General features: G+C 39.2%; 1 protein-coding gene across 17 annotated transcripts in view; it reads right to left on the bottom strand.

Annotated features, from left to right (window-relative positions):
* Positions 1–21,484, bottom strand: part of Ttll5 (tubulin tyrosine ligase like 5) — a 258,831-nt gene that overhangs the window by 182,334 nt on the left and 55,013 nt on the right. For 14 of the 17 annotated variants that reach the window (XM_076849830.2, XM_076849825.2, XM_076849837.2 and 11 more), the window contains 6 exons: positions 20,838–20,929; positions 19,964–20,071; positions 8,532–8,613; positions 7,031–7,092; positions 5,888–5,982; positions 3,613–3,654 (listed from right to left, as the gene is read on the bottom strand). In XM_076849830.2, the coding sequence (XP_076705945.2) occupies positions 3,613–3,654; positions 5,888–5,982; positions 7,031–7,092; positions 8,532–8,613; positions 19,964–20,071; positions 20,838–20,929 (481 nt within the window). The remainder of the gene's footprint in view (positions 1–3,612; positions 3,655–5,887; positions 5,983–7,030; positions 7,093–8,531; positions 8,614–19,963; positions 20,072–20,837; positions 20,930–21,484) is intronic. The other 3 variants (XM_076849826.2, XM_076849824.2, XM_076849829.2) reach the window with 2 other exon arrangements.

Below are 21,484 nucleotides of genomic sequence, written 5' to 3' on the forward strand. Positions count from 1 at the left end.
ATCATCTCAAATAATGTAAGAACAGAGTACTCATTCAAATGATATAATAAAGATGAGAACAAAGGCAGAGAACTAAAAAAGGGGAGACGAAAGAAAAGGAGAGAAAAGAGATGTTTTGTGAGTGTCAAGGAGACACACTTGGAGACTAACAGCAAAGAAAACAAAGAAATCAGACTGATATGAAAGGTTATCACAACTATCAGAAACAAAGATAAAACAGTACAAATGTAAGCCATTCTGTAGTTTTGACCTCGGGCACATCAGCTATAATAAATCACATGTTTCAATGGGTTGATTTACTAATAGTAAGGCAATAAGCTCTCTCTGAACTTAAAAGAGACCTGTTGCCACTGGTTAGATGACACATGATTTAGACTACCAGGTGCCCAGATAAATTTTAAACTGCTAAATTACAGCCGAGGTAAGAATTCTGCCTTGCAACATGCATCAAAGATGTTAAATTATCCTGAGCAAAATGTATGATTCAGAAACCTACCAAAGAAGAAGTGTTTATGTATCTAACCATTATTGCTAAGGAAGAATTGACTGAGAATGTTAAACTTTTGAGACAAGGAACCCTGTGTCCCCACTCAAACCAGCATGAAACAGAAGTTGATTGAGAAAAAGTATTTTCTCAGCCTAAAGAAAGCTAGCAAATATTAGTAATAAGAACCTAATAAGTATAGAATATTAAAAAAGGTGAGATCTCCTAAAAGATATCATAATCAAGGGGCAGAAAATAAAATCTGCTTGACAGAATACAAATGTAAAGAATAAAGAATTCCAATGCAGTTTCACCAAGTTTGGAATTCATGATTAAAACCAAAGGAACTAGAAATAGCTCAACTAATATGTAATACAACTTGCCATCTGGAACATGAAAAGGTAAACACAGTTTAAAAAGCAAAATGAAGGAGTGCTACAATGAAAAGAAAAATAAATGAAAAGGACCATTTAATAAATCTGGGTAGATATGGACCAAAAAACAGTTTCTAAGAGAAGGTTTAAATGTAATGATAACCAGAAATGGTGAACTGTGAAATGGTGGAGGTAACTAAGTAAGTAAGTAAGCAGGCTTGTGTTATAATAAAACAGATCGGCAATGTCTGGAACTTTGGAATAAATGGACATCAGCAATCCTGAGAGACATGCATCTTGTTCTAATGGAAACTGGCTTTAAAAACAACAACAAAAAACCCCTCCCCAAACCACTTGCAATTATGTCTGAAAAATCATGAACATCTGAGGAAGTACCAGAGGATTAAGAAAAAAAAAAAATGAGGTACCAATCTTCAAAAATGTAAGAAGTATACTCCTGGTGATTACCACCTGGCAAGTCTAGCAAGAACTCCTAGTAAAATAATGGAACAAATGTTAAACGAAAAAAATCCATAAACATTTGGAATTTAATGGTCTCATGAATAGTAGTATGGAGACTGCTTTATTTATTTTAAAGCATGCTTTAAAAATTTGACTTTTAGGGTAAAATTACAAAAATGGAGACTACAGAAGATATATTTGATGTCTTTGGATTTTAGAGAAGTGTTTGGAAAAATTTCATGAAATGTTTATTCTAAATTATACTTCCACTCAGGGGTTAGTGCCATAATATAATGAGAACAACACACTGACAAAAACTGAAATTCAGTTAAAAACCAACTCAAGAGAATATCAACCTCAGTAAATGATACTTAGCATTATTGAGAATCTCCATTAATGTCTGGAAGAAAAAAATAAAGAAATGAACAAATAGATAGATATCATTTGTGGGTGACAGCAAATATGTAAGAGATGATTAGAGATTGATGAACATCAGAATAACTCTAGATGTTAACAATGGAAAAAAGAAAATCAAAATAGGACTCAAGAGTGTGAAGAGGCAGTATTTTCTGAGTATGCAGAGCGATCGGCACTATCCCAAATATTTGTCATGTTTCATCCTTTCTTCCTCACCATACCTCCATATGTGTACCGTGCTCCTCGCTGGGTGACGTGGGAACTGAGCCCCAGAGTAAAGGGGATGTGCCGAGTCTCTCAGTTAGCCATGGAGAAATCAAATCTGAATCCAGGCCTATCCGATTCTAAAGTCCAAGCTCTTTGCACACTAGCAGGCAATACAATTTCTGACAAGTGGAAAATCTGACACAGACATTTGAGGAAAAAGAAAAATGTCAATGGAGACAATAAAATAGAAAGGAAAAGGCAGGAGAGGGGCAAAAGTACTAAGACTTCATGATGAAAATGTTCTTAGTTCTAATGGAACTACTATGGAGTTGAGAGCTTCACTAACAGAAAGACAGTGACAAAACAGAACACTGCCAAGAACGAGAGTCAAAGAATAACATGTTTAACGTTGACCAAATAAAGATTTTGTGGCATGTAAACAGCGTTCAAAGACGCGAGAGAAGCCTGGCTCTCCAGTAAGGCTACTGCAGCCTACTATGATTCAAGCAGTGTACCTAGATATAATGGGATTAAAATAGATAAAGGAGAATTAAGATCAGAACTATATATCAGAGAAATTCTGACATCAAACTCAGAAGTCTCTGAAATAGTATTTTTAATGTTCTCCTTAAGCAGATCATTTCCAGGGGTATTTAGAACATAAGCTCTTTAAGTTAACAGTCTTTTGGGGGTGGGGGGACATGGACAGCAGCTAGCACGTTTAGGACTTACTAAATATAAACACTACATATACTATAGTTTTGAACTCCACCATCTAAACCCATATCACATACTATACAATCAAACCAGCCAGTTTGCAAAGAGAATACAAGGCATTTAGTTTTTTTTTCATTTCTTCATATAAATCACTTTATCAGAAATAATAAACTGCATTAGAAAGTATAAATGCCAAAATAAGTATACTGGAGTTTTTTGCTAAACAGTGTTGCAGTAACACACTTAAGGACACCTATCAAAAGAGCATCAAATGATAGAAAGAGGATTTGAACTTCTAGACTATTGCTTTAAAAAGATAAAAGACAAAAAAAAGATCTGCTTAGAAGAAAGTGATGGCTAATCTGAAATACTACTTATAAGAACAGTAAGAGAGCAAATGCTGACCATTCAGAGAGAAAGATATTTGCCTTTTTTTAAAAGGTAGCATCTGAAACACTAATCATGGCAGGTTTCTAAGATTCGACTGCAAATCACTACATGTATGAATGTCATCTGTCAAGAAACTCAAATACAGTCCAACACCCAATGTGAAAACACTGTTAATATTAAGCTACTAACAACAGTACATTTCATTAAGACATCTGAGTCAAACAAGTTTCATTTGTGAACTGTAATAGTTCCTTTCTAGAATATTTTGGTTAAAGTAACAGATATACCTCTGCCCTGTTCCTCATTTAAATTCAACTGTCTCCATCACAGCAAAGTCACCATCAGGAAGAGGACCCACATGTTCCCATATCCTCTCTTCTCTTACCTTCTATAACCAACAGTAATTGTGTGCAAATCTTTGTTTATTCTATCTCGTCTGACTCAACTGTGCAAAAAAGACAAGCACATAAATACATACCATAAAAGGTTAAAGCTAAAAGATTTTCCATTTGAAAATGGGAATAAAATTTGAATGAAGTCTCCAAATGATCCAGAACTTACCTGCTTGGTGTATGATGATTGAAACTGTGCAGATACTGGGCGCTATAAAAGACAGAAAAATGGAATAAAGCCTTATCTTCTCCTAACATGACTACATTTTCCATCTTCTACATCTATGATATGAAAAAGGAAAAAACAATCTCCAAGCACAGACCAAAGGCAAGAGCCCCACACTTTTGTGGATGAAAAATTAGAGAATTTGTATTTTTCACACTTTCTCCTACACCATTTGCATTCCATCTTCAACTTCTCACCACCAAGGGCACAATTCTGCCAAGTACTGAAGATCGTCATCTCCTGACCATTGGTTTCAAACAGCACATGTACCTTGACTATAGTTCCTTTAGCACCTGTCTGTAAGTGCCCTATGGGCTGCTTATGGATGATATCATGCAATTACCTACCAGTTGGCAAAACAAACATTAAATAGATTGCCTACCATTTGCAAAGAACTGCCAATAAAAAATGACAGGCAAGCCAAGAGAAGAGTTCACTCATCCCAGCTTGTTATACAGTTACCCCTAGAAGTGCAACTTGGGAAATTGTGTTAAAACTGGACAGAAACATTCACAATTCTTTCTATATCAATTTGGTGGCTCCTGCCAAAGATGCTATAGGAAATAACCTGCAAATGAATGTGATTGCCCAAATTAAGCTCTCCCAAATATACCTAGGTTAATCCTGTACTTTTTCTTATTAAAATTTTTTTAAAAAACCCTTTGATCTGTGATGATGCATTCATCAAGTACAACTCTGCTGCCTTTATTTGTAATCCAAGATAATACCTCTTAAAATACAGTACACCCTGTTCCACATCACATTAATACTTAGGAAGTCTATTCCAGAGCAAGGGTCACAGTTGGACAGACTGCATCCGGCTCAAAGAAATGTTATGTTTGGCCTGCAAAACTGTTTTGTTTTGTTTTAATGAACTAATTGCTGATATTTAAAAGCAAGATTTCGGATTGCTCTTGACAACAGGAAGATCTCAGCCCCTTTGGCCCACATTGACGCGCGGCAGTGATCAGTTAGAGCAAATCAGTTAAACAGGCGCCGCTTTTCCGTGAGGCCCATGCTCTCCTACTCTGTCACATCACTCTAGCTGCGTTACACCTGCCACAGGTACTCACTGACATCATCTGCCTGCAGGCCTGGAGGTTGAATTTGAAAACCCTGTTCTAGTGAAAAGTTCTCTAAATAAATGATAGTATATAAGCTTGGCAAACAGAACCAGCACCACTCATTCTAAATAAGATCAGCAAGCAAAGGGAAGAGGAGCAGGAAGAGCAACGGAAGGAAAGGGAGGGAAAAGGAAAGGAGTGAAGGGCTGAAGTAAGGGTGTGAAAGGGATCAAAAGGATGGGAAAGGGGAGAAGAGGGAGGGAGGGGAGCAGGAAAGAGCCTACATCTTCTGAAGGAGACTGGACAATTTAAAAGCAATGAATTGGTGAATGCAAAACCACGCAATGCAGAACAAGTAAGTAAGGCTGCCATGAGAAGTGACGGTCACTGAAGAGTGGGATGACTTAGTAAAAAAGTATCTCCAAAACTTCAGGAATGCGAGGTGATCAAACCCGATGCACAGAAGGGGGGAAGAGGGAGCTTTTACATGAGAAGAAAAATTAAAAGCAAAGAAATCAGCAGTGTAGAGGCAGACAGGGACTGATGAGAGGACGGAAGGAGCAGACGGAGGTTAGCTGATGGGTTTAAATGCAACAAAAACGCAGAGTACACAAAGACCAGAGCAATGTTTGATCAAATGATGTTTCTGACAAGCCCAAGTTTCTTTGGGCATTTATTTCATTTAGCCTCAATCAATAACTCACAATCATTCAGGGTCCTTTAAAGAGAATTTCAGGTAGAGAAGATGCTATTTCAAGGGAGATGCTATTTCAAGGGAGCATCTTTGAAATTAGTCTGAAGATCAGAAAGAATGCAGTAATGACTAAGAATTAATAGGCTCCCTCTCTGTGCTTTGTTTATGAGTATGCCCATTTGGGAAGGGGGAGGTAACTTTTGAAAAGAGACAGAAAGACAAAAGGAAAGGCATGAGAAAAAGAAGCCAAGAGAAAAGACAAAACAAAGGCAGGGAGTAAATTTGTTGGAAAGCATAAGCTTTTAGCCACAGCTGAACATAACTGCCCCCTGTCTAGATTGATCCCCAATTCTCCTCCCCTAAGCCACCTCACCTCCATGGCGCTTGGACTCCCTCATTTACATCTGCTGCCACTTCCTTGTAAGCCTCCCCTGGACTCCCTGCTGCTGAATTTCCTTACCTGAGGTTTCTGGAAAGGGTTTCTCCTGGAAGACTCAAAGGTGGGATAAATTGGCCGAGTAGTTGCCCGCTGGGCAGGATCTTGGCACACAAATCCTAAATGGGGAATGGGCCACATTAAAACCTGCCATTTTCTAAGATATTAGCAGATTTGGCTGCAACTGTAGATGCACAAACTCAATTACACAGTCATAAATATCACAGAGCTCCATCATCAAGATGATTATGTTAGTTGGGTAGCTGAAATGTGACTCTGATTGAGAAAGAGATGTAGATTCTTGATGAATCCTGAGTAAATGTGTATATGGCCATTTTAAAACACATAGTTATTAATAAAAACAAGTTATTTCAAAGTGGTTTCCAGAAGTCTGACTAGAGAATGATGTTGTTTTTACTGGGAATCCAAAAGCAAGAGAGCAGTGTTGTCCTGCTACATGATCTACTTCTGGAAATGCCGAAGGTGGCCCATTGGCTACTCCCAAAATCTATCATTTAAGAAATTGGACGTCAGCTAATTTCACTGACTTCCTAAAAAGAAGTGAATTCCCATCCAAGAAGAATAGAGTAGCTGAGTTTTATAGTATTTGCTGGTACATCAAGTACTAGTTCATCTCAAATACACTTTATCATGTCTTTTTAGAGAATTTCAAAAAACAACAATAAATCCACATCATATCCACCTGACTGCCCATCTCTATTTCAAAGTTTTGGCTTATCTACTTAAAATGAGATTTCTTCTTTGGGTCACTTTGGTTATAAATACTACTCCAGGGATCATACTGAGACCAGTAGAGCCTGTCTAGCAGAAACACAGCCAGTCTCCTTTGTAACCAGGCTTCGTCAGTGGGTTTCACTTTCCCAGCTCAGAGAAAAATACACTTTCTGCAGATCTTTGCTTAATTCTCTGCCTCAGCTCATAATTCCTATGCCTCAGGTCTCAGCCTTAGTTGTGGTTCAGCCTCAGGACAGGATGGAGCCAGGGGGAGTAGAAACATATAAACACTTCCCTGAAAATATAATTTTTTAGTACAAAACATTCAGCATGGCTTAGGAACTGCCAGTTGGCAATACCTATGGAGCCTGACAAAATGGATGCTCTAGTTAATTTTTATATGAGACTGTTTTGAAAAACACTACTACTCACCTACAACAGTGAACATATCTGAAATCATGCTGGCTTTAATTTTTAGGTCCAGAGGTGCATCACTAAGAAAATAGAGAAAGAAAAGAACAATTGATAAGTTTTATAGGTTAACAGAATAGCTGCCTTCTAATGGGCCCCCATATAGGAGAGTTTCCAAATGTTGATGAGAAGCAACACATAAAACACATCAAATCCATGGAAAAAGACAAGAACATCTGGGCAGAAGTACTAGAAATAAAAGCCTGGTGTTAAACTCGCCCTCTGTGAGGCAGGCCCAGCACCAACACATTGATTCCCTAACATGTAATCTTTTTATTCCAGAAGGTCTTATGCAATTCAAATTTTGCACAAGTCAAGAATATTGCTTCATTATCACCATAGATTTTAAAGGCTTAGACTTTTAGTATGCTCTTTTACGAGTATGCCCATCATCCAAATTTTGTTTTACTGCTGCAATAGTTGAATCACATTCACATACAAGACAAGAAACTTTGGCCACCTTCATACTTTTCTGTTAAGTCTTTATTTTCTGTTTTAAATCAATTTTCTTAGGCTTGCAAATAATGCAGAAAGACACAACAAAACATACCAAAGTCCCACCAAACGATGCAGCAGGAACCCACACAGAAACACAAGCAACATGAACAGGAAGCAAAAGGCTGGCTTCAGTGTCCCTCCATGCTGTACCCGATGCAACACCCAGGGACATCCAACAGTGTCTAAGGTGCTTTACTGGGTAATCTGCAGAAGGCTGACTCAGCCAAAGTATAGCATAACATCTGCAGCATCTGTAACATCCAGTTCTACACCTTACTACCGAGGTGAAGCCAGATCTCGCTCCACTGGCATTCTGCCATTCCTTCTCATCCTTAAAATTCAACAGCCGGGTGGTCTTTGGCATAAATCTCTAGGGTTTTCTATTTAGATAAGTATATAGCTAATAGAAATTCTGGCTGCAGAGGTAAGAAGAATCTTCTCAGTACTGAAAAATATGTGTCTTTCCTTCTTCTAAACAAGAATTGGTTTTTAAAAAAAGATTTTTTGAAGTTCTTAGACTTTAATTTTGGATGGATACCAGGACGTGGAGGAGGCAAAAGAACGAGGTACACCCTACATAAGCAGAGGTCCAGCTTTACAGTATATGTGGACTTGAGTCGGTATAAACCTTTGTAATAAAGAGAATATAATACTATATGTATTTCTTTATTCTTAACAAAAGACCTACCAAGTTTAAAAAAAAAAACAAAAAACTTTCAGGATAAAAACAAATGCAGAAAGCACATTCCAGAAGTCCAATAAACAGTAAGCATATACTGCAACTGACTAGGAAAACAGGGATCCCTGGTTGCCAAAAAATCATTTAAAAATTTGAGCCTTCTCTATCTAATAACAGGGGGAAAGTCTTCTAGTGCTAAATGAAATGACCCTCCTGACCCTCATTAAAAAGTGTTTTAGGGTCACTTGTACGTCTGTCCTTTTCAAGTTGATGGAAATGACTTACCAGGCCAAAGAAGGAGAGAGATTCACTTCCAACAACCATGGCTTCAGAGTAGAATCTATGAGCACATCAAAGCCATATAGTTCTAGAAATACAACACAACACACAAGATCATTTAACACATCACAACTGCACAAAGATCTGAAAGGGTTGATCCATCAACTTCCCCAGAATTCTAGAAACAGTATAAACAGTAAGTGGAAACAAAAGAAGAGAATCCTTCAAGTTCAAGACATTAATCAAGTTCTAAAGCTAATTTTAAAATATTATACAATTCCTGCTTATATCATCCACTCTATTTGTGTTCCTGAGTTCTCCATAGAGAGCAACCTGACTCCACAAGAGTTCACAAGCATGATGCTGCTATGCTCATGGATAAAAAACTAATGAGAAAAGGAATGAAGCAAGTGCATTCAGTATTGACACTGCTCGGGACTACTCCAAACCTCCCTGCCATACTCTGAAAACAGAAAAATATACTCAAGACACCACTCTAGGGTCCTTCCATCACATTTTCTTAGACATAAGATCTTGCTTTTGTAACCCAGGTCAAGAAGACATTTAAATGTAAAATATATTTATTATTTCCTCTCTCCTATGGTTTCAATCTCCCTTTGAACACAGAAGGTGAAATAATTGGCCTGTAGACAGAAATTCAGAAGAGAAAAGATGAAGCCAGGAGTGGCAAAGCAGGATTGTGACAAACCATTTCACACCATTAATATTTAAGAAGGGGGGACAGCCAAAGACCAAATTTCCATGGCTTCTGGATTATTTACTGACTTTCTTCTTCAGTGCCCCACCCCAACTACGGCAAGAAGTAAAACAAGACTCATAGATTGCCTGATTTCATTTAACAAACTCAGGAATGAAAGGTTAACTTTGGAGCCCTTCATATTATTACTAGTGAGATGTTCTCACTAATGAGATGAAAGCACAGTGGTGTACCATCTTGATGTACACATACCAAACATGAGTCTCATAAGTGCTACAGACTTCCTAAACTTCCCACCCCGGGTCACTCAAAAGAAATTACACCTTTTCTCCAAGGAAAAAGACTAAATTCCTTACTGTGATCAGAGGTCATATCCACAGAACAACAGAAATTTTTCAGAAACTCATTCTGAAACAAATTTCATTTTATCAAGAAGGGATTTTGGGGGGGCTAGGGATATATCTCAGTTGGTAGAGTGCTTGCCTTGCATGCACAAGGCCATGGGTTCAATCCCCAGCACCAAAAAAAAAGAAGGTTTTGTTTTTGTTTTTGTTTCTTTTTAAGCCAGGCACAGTGGCGCACGCCTGCAATACCAGTGGCTCGGGAGGCTGAGGCAGGAGGATCATGAGTTCAAAGCCAGCCTCAGGAAAAGCGAGGTGCTAAGCAACTCAGTGAGACCCTATCTCTAAATAAAATACAAAATAGGGCTGAGGATGTGGCTCTGAGGTCGAGTGCCCCTGGGTCCAATCCCCGGTACCCCATTCCCCCAAAAAACAAGGGTTTTTGTTTTTTTTATTTCTTAATCCTCTAAGAAAGAAAAAAAAAAGAAAAAAATAAACATAGACTTATAAAATGATGGCCTCAAAGATTTCAGAACACAGGAAGTCTGAAGTTTTATGATGCAGTGCCGAGAATCCTAGAATGGGAACCTGGAGACCTAGAGGTCCACCTGACTGTGCATTGTAGAACCTGGGGAGTCACTTCTCTCTCTGACACTTCGTTAGCAACTTCTGGTTTCCTCTGCCCTCCGGATTAATCACTATCAATACCTGTATGCTCAGTGAATCTCCATCTGGTTTGTGCTGTGTGAAAACAAGAAGATATTTGTATTCTAAACCCTCTAGGGTAAAGTCTCCATGAAGGCATTGGCTTCCACAGCAATTACACAGGATTCCATTTAATTTGCAAACTAATAAAAAATTATATAAGTGTTTGAGATGAGATTCACCTTCAGGTAACTATATAAAATGTACATATCATCTACATTTTAAAATGTAAATAAAAGGAAACTCCTTTACCTCTCTATTTTAGTAGCAAATTCATACCTTTTATAGCTACTTGAATCTTCTGAATATTTTGCCCAAACCTCAATAATGCCACAGGATATTCCCCCTTTATCCTGAGAAAAACCTTTTGCAATAAAGCACCGAACAAGGCATTTAAAAGGAAAAACTTGACTGTATGTACAATCTAGAAGTCCTTGTTGACATTATATGAACAGGAGAGCACATTGTCTGATTCAAGAAAATAATAGTCTCTTCAGTTTTAAAAGCTGAATTTAGTTCAGTTTCATAAAGCAGCAGTGGTAATCATATTAGGAAGAACATAGTGAAAATAATGATCGATGCATATATTAATCAGGTTTGTAGAATCAGCCACAAATTAAGATATAGTTAGATTAACAATCCAGGGGAGCACTTAGCAACCACCACATTTACTTAACCATTTCCCCAAATCACAGGCAAATTACAGGAACCTCAGCGGAGACGCTGAGAACAAATATTTTGGGAAGTGAAAGAAAAAAAAGAAATGGCCTAAAGAGAAAGAACTCCCTTCACAGTGCTAAATTAATTTTCACTCCAGTGAATAAAACCTGTTGATGCTAAACATTGTGTATGGGGAGTGTGCTAAACTAAAATATCTAACTACGCCTGTATCAGTCACGGAAGAGTGGGGAAGAAGCACAGGTGGCCATGTGGCACCACTGCGATACAGTGCAAAGCTCAGCTCACCTAAAAGGCTACAGCCAGAAAAGAGGGAAGGGGCAGAAGACAGCTGCGTATCAGATTTCTCTCTTGAATAAACAACTCAGCTTAAAACACGAGCCTGGGTTCTTTTAACTAGGGTTGGACTTTTCTATGGATATTAAAGATTTTAAAAGGCAAAGAGAAAGTGGTGCTGAGAACATCAAGCTTCCTCACCTTTTCATTTTTTGTGTGTTTAAACAGCTGGGTCTAGAATTTTAAAAATTCAGTATCCAGGATGAGATTTCCAAGTGTCCCTGTCACTGGGTGCAGACAAGCCAGGCTTTTCCTGTGCTGATAGTTCCTCTCTTTGTTCCTCTGTTCAGATCAATGATTTTCAAACACTGTTGCTACAACCTTATTCAATTATTTCCCCAGGACAATTTTCCTTGGTAAGAAAAATTTCCTTCAGCCCCTGGCCAAACCAAAGCAACCTGAAAATGAGACTGGTCAGTGGCTGCTTCTCTGCACCGCTGCTTTACATCTGTACCCCTTTCTCCCCATTGCTTTAAACACGGCTTCTTAAAATAGCAACCTACACTTAGCTGTCTGAACTCTCTTAATTCCTATTCCCTCCCCACCCCATAAAAATTTGCTTCTGCTTCCACTGTCTACTAATTGACTGTGATCACCAAAAAGCCCAAGCATCTGGAAGAGTCGACCACCTCCGACTGATAGGAACTTTCTTCTCCCTTGGGTTCCAGGACACTGCTCTCTTTTGATTCTCCTCTTATTCCTTCTCTTCTGGCATCCTCAGATCTCTTTCCTGGTCAGTTCTATTCTCTTCTTGGGTAAGCTCATGTATTCTCCCGGCTACAATTAATGATACGATAACATTTAACTATCTTTAGTCAAGTGTCTCCTGGATGCCAAATCCATAATTCCAACATCCATCTAGACAGTGCCACTAGGATATCCCACAGGAACTCCACACTCAGCAAATCAGCACTGGTATCTTTGCCCAAAATTGTTTAGTTTCCTATCTTGCAAAAAGGTGACCCCATTCACCAGGCCCCAAAGCTAGAAACACTCACCCTGCCACCACCCAAATCCAACATGTTGCCACATTTCTCTTTATCGTCCTTCCTCTTAAATCCATCAGATCTTCTCTATCCCGTCTAAGGAACAACTTACAGTGATGAAGTGCACAGAGCTTAAGGGGTAGTTTAAGTGAGTCTTGGTAACTGGATGCATCCATGTAACCCACAGTCCCATCAACCCACACAGAACATTTCCCTCACCTCAGAAAGAGTCCCCATGCCCTTTCCTGGTATATACCTTGCCTATTACCCCTACTCCCGACAACTACAATTCATATTTTTTTCACCACAGATTTGTTTTGCCTGTTCTAGAGTTTCCTATAAGTGGAATCACATGGAATATACTCTTCTGAGTCTGACTTCTTTAATTTAGCACGTTTTTGAGGTTCATTTACATTGTTGTTTGTCTTAACGGGTTTATTGAAGTATGATTTATATATAGTAAAATTCACCCTTTAAAGTAAAGAGCTTGATGAGTTTTGATAAATGTATACAGTGTTTAAACACTACCTCAGTCAAGACATATAGCAATTTTATCCCAAAGTTCCCTCGGGCCACTCTGCAGTCAATCCCCACCTCCCTTGTACTCCAACAACCACTGATCTGATTTTTGTCTACTTTTGGCCTTTTCCAGAATGCCAAATAAATGGAATCAAAATAGTATTACAGCCTTTTGAGATTGGCTTATTTCACTGAGCATTGTGCTTTTAGGATTTATTTACACATGTCAATAGTATAATTCATTACTTTTTACTGCTGAGTAGTATTCTATAATATGGACATACCACATTATATCCATTAAACAGCATTTAATAGTTATCTGGGTTATTTCCAATTATAGGTCATTATGAATAAAGCTGATATAAATATTTGTGCAGAGATATTTATGAGAGCATACATTCTGTTTCTTCTCTCCTGGGTAATCCTGGGTAGGAACACCTGGTCACCCGGTGAGAGTTCACTACACAGTTACTGCACCTCTCACCTCCTAAGGCCTTTCCCTAGCACTAGTCTCTCCCCAGCTACAGTTTACTCTTCAAGGCCATCAGAATTACCTTTCTAAAAAACCATATCTGTCTGGGTATGGTGGCACATGCCTATAATCCCAGTGGCTTTGGAGGCTAAGGCAGGAGAATCACAAGTTCAAAGCCAGCCTCAGCAATTTAGCACAGCCCTAACAACTTAGCAAAACCCTGTTTCAAAAAATAAAAAGGGTTGGCTACTAGCTCAGTGGCTAAGTGCCCCTGGGTCCAATCCCCAGTACAAAAAAAAAAAAAAAAAAAAAAATCTACCACATTGAAATAGTGAATTGGTCCAGCAATAAACACTAATGTCAGATTGGTTCCTGAAATTTTTTAAATTGGTCACTGCTAGTAATGCTGATATGCTAGTAATGCTGTAATGCTGTAGAGTACTCCCTCTGTTATAACTCTGTCATCTTGAGCTCCAGTTCAAATTATGATAAAAGTTAAAGAAAACAAAAATAATCTTATTATTCCCTGCTCAAAAAGCTTTCAAACTATCTATTACCTGCAGATGAACAAAACTTGTCAGTCCTTTATAATCTGCTTATCTTCTAAACCCCCATTCCATGGGCAAATCTAGTCACACTGTATACCATTTTAAAACAGTGTCTGTAGAGACACTGTTTCTTACTATCATATTCCCCCTTTTTGAGATGACTTTTTGTGGCTCTCCTAAAAGTCAAGAGAGGTCTTTGTAATGGGGTCCAGAGCTGTGTATTCCAGGAGCATTACACCCATCCCACTACTTGTTCTGTCATTTATCATTTCCTGTCTGCTCTTCCCCATCCCTTGAGGGCTGGGGCCATGTCTTATTTATCATTATATACCAAGCAGCCCACTCCATTAGTAATACACAGGAAACAATTAGAAATAACAAATGAAAGAAAGAAAGAGAAAGGGGGGGGGGTTATAGCTATTCCCCCAAAATAACCTGATCCACATGGCCTGAGAATAATATATGCCACTCATCATGAAGAAAATTAAAGGAATTCTCATTAAAAATTTTACATATTAAAAATATATTAAGGAAAAACTGGTAAAAGACAGTCTTAGAAGGGAAAGGAAAAAAAGATCTGATGGAGAAAATAGTTCATCCAAGGCCTCAGAGATTATTAAACATGTCACACCACTAATTTTGGAAACAGTCCACTAACCCTCCCCAGAAATAAAGTCCCAGATGAAGTTATAGTCCCAGAGGCAATGGAAAGTGCTGACATTAGCCAGTACTCACTGTCACTGAAATCCTTTTGTATAAAGGAAATTTTTTTCACCTTGGCTTTGGATTTGAGTTTAAAAGTGAAGAGGGAGGCTGGGCGGTGGCGCATGCCTGTAATCCCAGAGGCTCAGGATCACAAGTTCAAAGCCAGCCTCAGCAATTTAGTGAGGCGCTAAGCAACTCACTGAGACCCTGTCTCTATTAAATACAAAATAGAGCTAGGGACGTGGCTCAATGGTAGAGTGCTCTGAGTTCAATCCCTGGTACACCCTCCCCCTGAAAAAAAAGTGAAGAGAGATCATTATAATGGGGTCCACAAAGAGAGTTTTGGAAAAATGCAGACCAAGATTCCACAGGAAAATGAACTAAATAAAACAAAAAGGCCAGAGCCAATTTACTAACTAGTCCAATAAATCAACACAGTATCTGGTGGTTTCCAGACACAAAGGCAGATTGAAAGGACCATCTAGGAGAGGTTACTCCTGACTAGAGCAGTAAGAGCGCCTTTCACAGGCCTGATCTGCTAGGAAGGATGAGGTCATTTTTCCTGAGATTTAGTTACAGGAGAGCAGAGGAGAATCCAGGATATGAGGCATGCCAAAAGTGGCAGGCTCATCATAACTTGTCTTTATGTGGGTGGAGAAAGAGCCAGAGAGACCTGGCTCTCAAACTCAGTTTTGCCATTTATTAGCTGCATGACCTAGGATAACTTCCTTAACCTTCCTGAATCTTTTTTTTTTTTTTTAATCCTTGTTTTATGGTATCTTGTTGGTAATAAAGACCAACAATACTGTTGAGGACTAAAGGAAATAACCTTTGTTTGCTTGACAAACAGCAGGTACTTCCCATACCTACTAAGTCCCTTCTGCAGTAAACTTCCCTTCCCAACTAAATAGGACCAAGGGGTAAAGTGGAAAAGATAATCTTATCTTGAAAAGTGAACATTTGACTTATTTCTTATTTTGTTGGAGGTCAAGTAGTTTACATTATTGGAGAACGTGAACTATACACATTCACTCCTTGGTTTGTGGGCCTGCTCCCTTTAAAACTTCAGTTTACCCTGAAGAATCAACAAAAGGCCAAACCAGATTTCATTCAGCAAAGATAGAGGTACTGGGCATGGGTGGCCCTGAACTAACAACTCACTGGTCTCTGATCAAAACAAGGCCAGGCTGATAATTTCCCTAAGTGGTCTCACATCTGATCCACGTGATCCCACTTGGTCACAGCACATGACTTTAGGCATCTTCACACACAAAGATAAAACCAATGTCAGCAGCAACATCTTTAGAGCACAGCTAACATCCTGTTGTTTTTGGCTGTTTTTCTTCAACTGGTCAAAAAGGCTGTTCTCATAGTCAGTTATCTCACAGTGCCAAGTTCCTTAGCATATTTCAAAAGTTGCTATTGAAGCATATTATTTCATATGGTGGCATATTTTCACCACCTTGGAAGGCAGTAAAAGTTAATTGTCAAAAATCTGTTTTGTTGGGGTGGGCATCAAACATTGTAATAAATGAAGTTTCATGATCGAGATACTAGGATTACCAAAATGTGACTTCTGAAGCCTGGTTCTTCAGGCTCAGTCTCTTTCATTCAAATTCTTTCATTTACTAGCTCTAAACTCTGAGGCACATGTTAATTTCTCAAGATCTCCATTTCTATATCTGAACTAATTATTTTCTAAGGTCTTTCTAGATGCACCAATCTATGAAAAAGCACTAAATGACTACATTTAAGTCTCTATATAAACACTGACAATATAATGCAATCATATGTATGTACCATTACATGTAAATTTTGGTTTGAAAGGGACAAATTGCTGATGGTAATTCACTGCTGAAGACGGCAAGAGCCGTCCTCAAACAGCAAGAGCTGGGGGAAAAAATTCAAAAAATATAAATAAAAGAATGAATGGGAATATTGAAGGTACCTGGAAACAGACATCACAGATGGTGGGGCAAGAAACAACCACAGGACAGAAACAAGATGGTAATGGAGTGCTCCTGGCAGAGATCCATATGATGGAAGGTCAGGGACAACAACTGAATGAGTATAGGGAACCCCATCTCCGGACTATTTACTTCTAAAAGCACCAACACTCTGTTTAAGCCAAAATCTTCTGGGAAGCTCTCAATTCCTGTTTATTCTAACACAAATGAAAGAGAGAAGAAAAACAAAACAAAACAAAACAAAAACAAAAAGCTTACTCCTTGTAACTTAAATCCCAAGGGAAGCTAAGAGTCAGAGGGAAGCAAGGAGACACAAATACACACACGTATACAAAATCATATCTGACGGTGGAGGGGGGGTTAATGAAGCACACAAAATCCCAGAGCTGACAGGAAGTGGAATTAGAACCACAAAAGCCACGAAGACAGTCAACAACTTAAAAAAGTCCAGATGCACTTAGTTTATAGAAACTGAACATGAGTAGGAAGGGGAACGGAGACCCACGCCGATCAAATGGACTTGGGGGATTTCACTGAGTCAGAGAAAGTCACTGCTTCTTTCACATCAAAAGGTTCTACTAAGGTAAGGTAATAAATTCCTAAGGTTTCAAAAATTAATCAGATAACAAAACAGAAAAGCTGTCATGATTAACTGCTTAGAACAAAAGTTTTACACCAACAACTATGTGAAATTTATCCTCATATAAGAACCAAGTAGATGTAGAATGAAACTTATCTAAGATTTTGGCAGTTGGTGCTATATTTTATAATCCCACTCCCATCCTCAAACAGATTGCGATAAAATCTAAGTGTTTTAGGCCCTCACCAAACCAGGTACATTGGGAAGTCTGCTGTCAACCCACCAAAACGCAAATAAAGCTAGAACCAAGTACTCATTCAATGGACACTTCCACGTATCTTCTAAGAAAAAGGGTTGCGGTTCAGCACTGGAGGGGAAAACCAATGGAGGGTTACTGTTCTCAAGAAGCTGCCAGTCCAGTAGGAAAGATAAACACAAAGATGACTCTAGATGACACACAGGTGCTACTGCAAAGTTATGAACAGAGCGCTGAGGTTAGAGGATGAGAGAGTCTAACCTCGACTAGCAGAGTTAGGAAAAAGGTTAGCAGAGGAGTGACAACTGGGTTTGTCTTGAAGGATGTCAATGAGCTAATAGATAAAGTAACATGAGAAAGACAGACCAGCCACAGAACAGATAAAGCAGGTGCAAAGGCAAAGGGGTACAAAAAGTCCTCGGAGGTCCATGGAAATAGTGAAAGATTTGGTTTGACAAAAATAGGATGACATAGGAAGGGAGACATGGTGACTATTAAGAATTCAAGAATAGGGCTGGGGATACACCACAGATACAGGTAGAATGCTTGCCTCACATGCACAAGGACCTGGGTTCAATCCCTAGCACCACAAAAAGAAAAAAAAAAAGAATTCAAGAATAAACTCAGAGACAACCAGGAAGTATACATGTAAACAAGATATCACAATATGATACAGGCACGTACCAGCATGGGGGAGGAAATTCAAGTGGGTGCTACGTTAAGCAAGGCTTCCAGAGGATGCAATGTAGAGCTGAGTCTTAAGAAATGACAATGTGCAAGGCAGACAGGAGGGTTTTCTAGCTGGAGGGCAGAACTGAGACACCAAAGCTTATTATGCTCAAGAGATACAGTAGGGAAATGCTGAGTTATAAGGTGTAACAGGGAAAACAGAATTCTAGAAAAGTCAGCTGTGATCAGATCCTTAGAGACCTTAAAGGTCATATCAAGTTTCTATTTTACTAGCAGAGTTAGTAAAATAGCTTTGGAAGCCATTTAAGAAGACATCAACCCTGGGTACACATTTTAAAAAGATACTACAACCTCTTTTTTCCCTGTACAACTGCAGGTCCTAATCTATCTACAGATTATATTCAGAGTCTCAACAGTACCTTTATTCTAATGGCTCTTGAGTACAGGCTATTATGATAATTCATTAAGGATATTAAGAAATATAATGTCTAATTATACAAAATAATCAAAAATGATTTCACTGAGTAGAGCATAAGGGCCAGACACGATGCCAAGCACTATGCTACCTCATCTCGTGTGATCTTTGTGATCCTCTAAGGAGACCAACGCCATCACTGCTGCCACTTCATAGTTCAGAAAGCAGGATCAGAAAAGCTTACAGCAAATCAACAAACTAGTAAGGGGTGCAAACAGATTTCAAATTAAGGCCATCAGACTACTGGGCATGGTGCCACATGCCTGTAAATCCCAGTGACTTGAGGGGCTGAGGCAGGACAACCACAAGCTCAAGGCCAGCCTTGGTAACTTGGCAAAACCTTGTCTCAAAATATAAAATAAAAAGGGCCAGGAAATCCCAATGCCAATAAAAATACCAATGCCAAATAAAAATAAATTTAAGAAAAAAAGAAAAAATTAAGGCTGTCAGTCTCTAAAGCCCATGTTCCTTTTTCTCCGTGTTTTTATCGGTGCATTAGTGTTATACATAATGGTGGGATTTGTCACTACATATTCATACACACATACGGTATAATGTAATTTGGCCAATATCATTCCCCAGGATTTCCCCTTTCCTTGCTCTCCTTTGTCCCCTTTATTCTTCTGTTACCCTGCCTCTTCCCAAGCAAGCAGTGCCTCTTACGTCCTTACTGGTTGTACTATTCCATACCACACTTAAGCATCCTCCCTATTGGTGACCCTAGTGTACCTTACCAACCAGGCCTCGTGTCTACTGAAAGCTTATGTGACTTTAGAGACATCAACACTGGCAGTTACTAACAAACGTCTATCCACAAAGAAAGCAGATATACACAGGCACCCTCGGTGCTACCATCATGGCTAGTGGGTCAGAAGGAAAGGGGTTTCCTTACTTGGTGGTTGTGAACTGTTTATTTCTCCTCCTCTGTACAATCAGGTTGGGGGTGAAGAAGAAGGAGAGGGGGGAGGAGGAGAAAGGAGAAAAAGCAGGAGGAGAAGGAGGAGGAGGAGGAGGAGTAAGAGGAGGAGGAAAAGGAACCCACTAGAAAGAAGACTAAAACAAAAAAGGTGGAGTCATCAGAAAATGGAAGAAAGCACACACTGGTACCAGCCAGAGCATATTGGAACAGTTCCCAGTCTGGCTGCCAAAGAGCTCTGGAATATATTTGTTAGAGCTGGATTCCTGTACAGTCCGCTGCAGACTTTTTCTGACTGCACCGACAGAGAGACCCACACTTCAGTTCCAATGCCTGCTTCCCACACAGAAAGCTAGTTACTCCCGGGGGAATTCCAACTAAGCTCACCACTGGCCTCTTAGGAGAATCTGCACACACTACCTGAGCTTAGAGAGAAAAGTGTGTCAAGTAACTCTCACTCTCAAAACATCACTAAGGCTCTCTACCCCAGAACCCATCCCAGGACCCTCTTCACTAAACACAGAGGCCTCTTTCAGAGCTCCTTACCAAAACAACTGCTGCGATGAGGGACAAAGGTTTTACAAGCTGTAGCAATAGCCAGCTCAGCAGAGATGATAGTCTTAATGATCAGATCTTCCACATGGGCCATCAATGCTGGGGGGAAAAAAAAAAGGGTAAAAATGAAGAAAGACCTGGTTCCTAGCAGGACCAGATTCCAGGTCACAATATAATTGGAAAAGCATGTGTGCTCATTCAAAAAAAAAAAAAAAAAAAAAAAACCTCTCTGCAGCAATATTCAGAATGGGCCTGACAGGGACAGGTATATCCATAAATAGGTTGACACAGTCAAGAATGGAACTGTCTGGGGATACACTCAGACAGCCTCTATTGAGAGAAGACAGAGACAGAATGGAAAAGGAGGCTCTGTCTCTTCCCACTCCTCCCCTACCGCCCTTTCTCTTGTAGACCGAGACGGTGTCTTCAGCACAGTGCTTCCCTTTCTGCTCAAGGCTCAGCAATGGGCCCACTTTGATTCTAAGCCTTATATTCAAACTCCACTCTGCCTATTCATTCTCCAACTCAGCAACAGAAATGAGGGGTTAACTTAAGAGAAATTTGAACTCAGAGACAATGTAGAGGGAAGCAATTTATTAAAATGCTGAATTTAGTGAATTTAGTGACTTTATCCTTCCAAATTCACAAAGGATTAAAGTAGAAAGTTGCCTTCCAAACTAGAAACAAGATAAGGAAATGGAAGTTACATAAAGCTTGTCCCCAATCTTGTGAATAACCAAGAACAATCATCCCACTGAACACTTCAGCAATACAATTTACTGTTAGGAGTAGGACTTCTGGCAAGAGGCCATGGTAAAGTTGTACAAACAAGAAAAGTCAGGAAGGGAAAAGATCTGGTACTCACCAGTTGTATCTCTGCCTTCTTGCTTCAGGTATCTAAGCATAGCACTCATGCTCCATTTGTTCCCATAATCCTCTACTTCTGGATCATCACAACTGAAACAAAGTAATGAATCAAGGTCACATGTGCAACTAGGCCTAGCTGTAAAACAAGATTCTTTATGACCAACCTTCTTGGTCCTTTGAAATTTTTAGAAAAACACTCACTTTGCTGATTTCTTCTCACCTAATTTTTCTCAGTCTTTTTTGTTATGTATCCTTAAGCACCAATTTCTTAAGTGGAAATTAAAACGCATATAGTTTCCCTTATTGAAAAGGGCAAGGGAAAAGAAGGCAAACTCTTCCTTAACCAAACAATTATGCATCATGAAAGAGTGGAAGAAACATGTGAAAAGATATAAGCAAAATTAAGAATGGTTGCAATAATTTAACAAAAATGGATTAACAACCCGGCCTTAGAAGTGAATGTCACTTGAGTCGACAAAACCACCCTCGGTGCCATTTTCAGACCAGAACTGAGTTGGGAGCGGTTAATGAGCCAATCTAGCACAGCACTTTAACAAGCTCACCCCACACATGCTTTGGCATGTGAAGCAAGCTCCTCTTCTCTGGTGGTGGACTGGGCCTCTTTCCTATCTTCCGAGGCACCAA

The sequence above is a fragment of the Callospermophilus lateralis genome, chromosome 3 (assembly GCF_048772815.1).
Source record: "Callospermophilus lateralis isolate mCalLat2 chromosome 3, mCalLat2.hap1, whole genome shotgun sequence".
Classification (NCBI taxonomy): Eukaryota; Metazoa; Chordata; class Mammalia; order Rodentia; family Sciuridae; genus Callospermophilus; species Callospermophilus lateralis.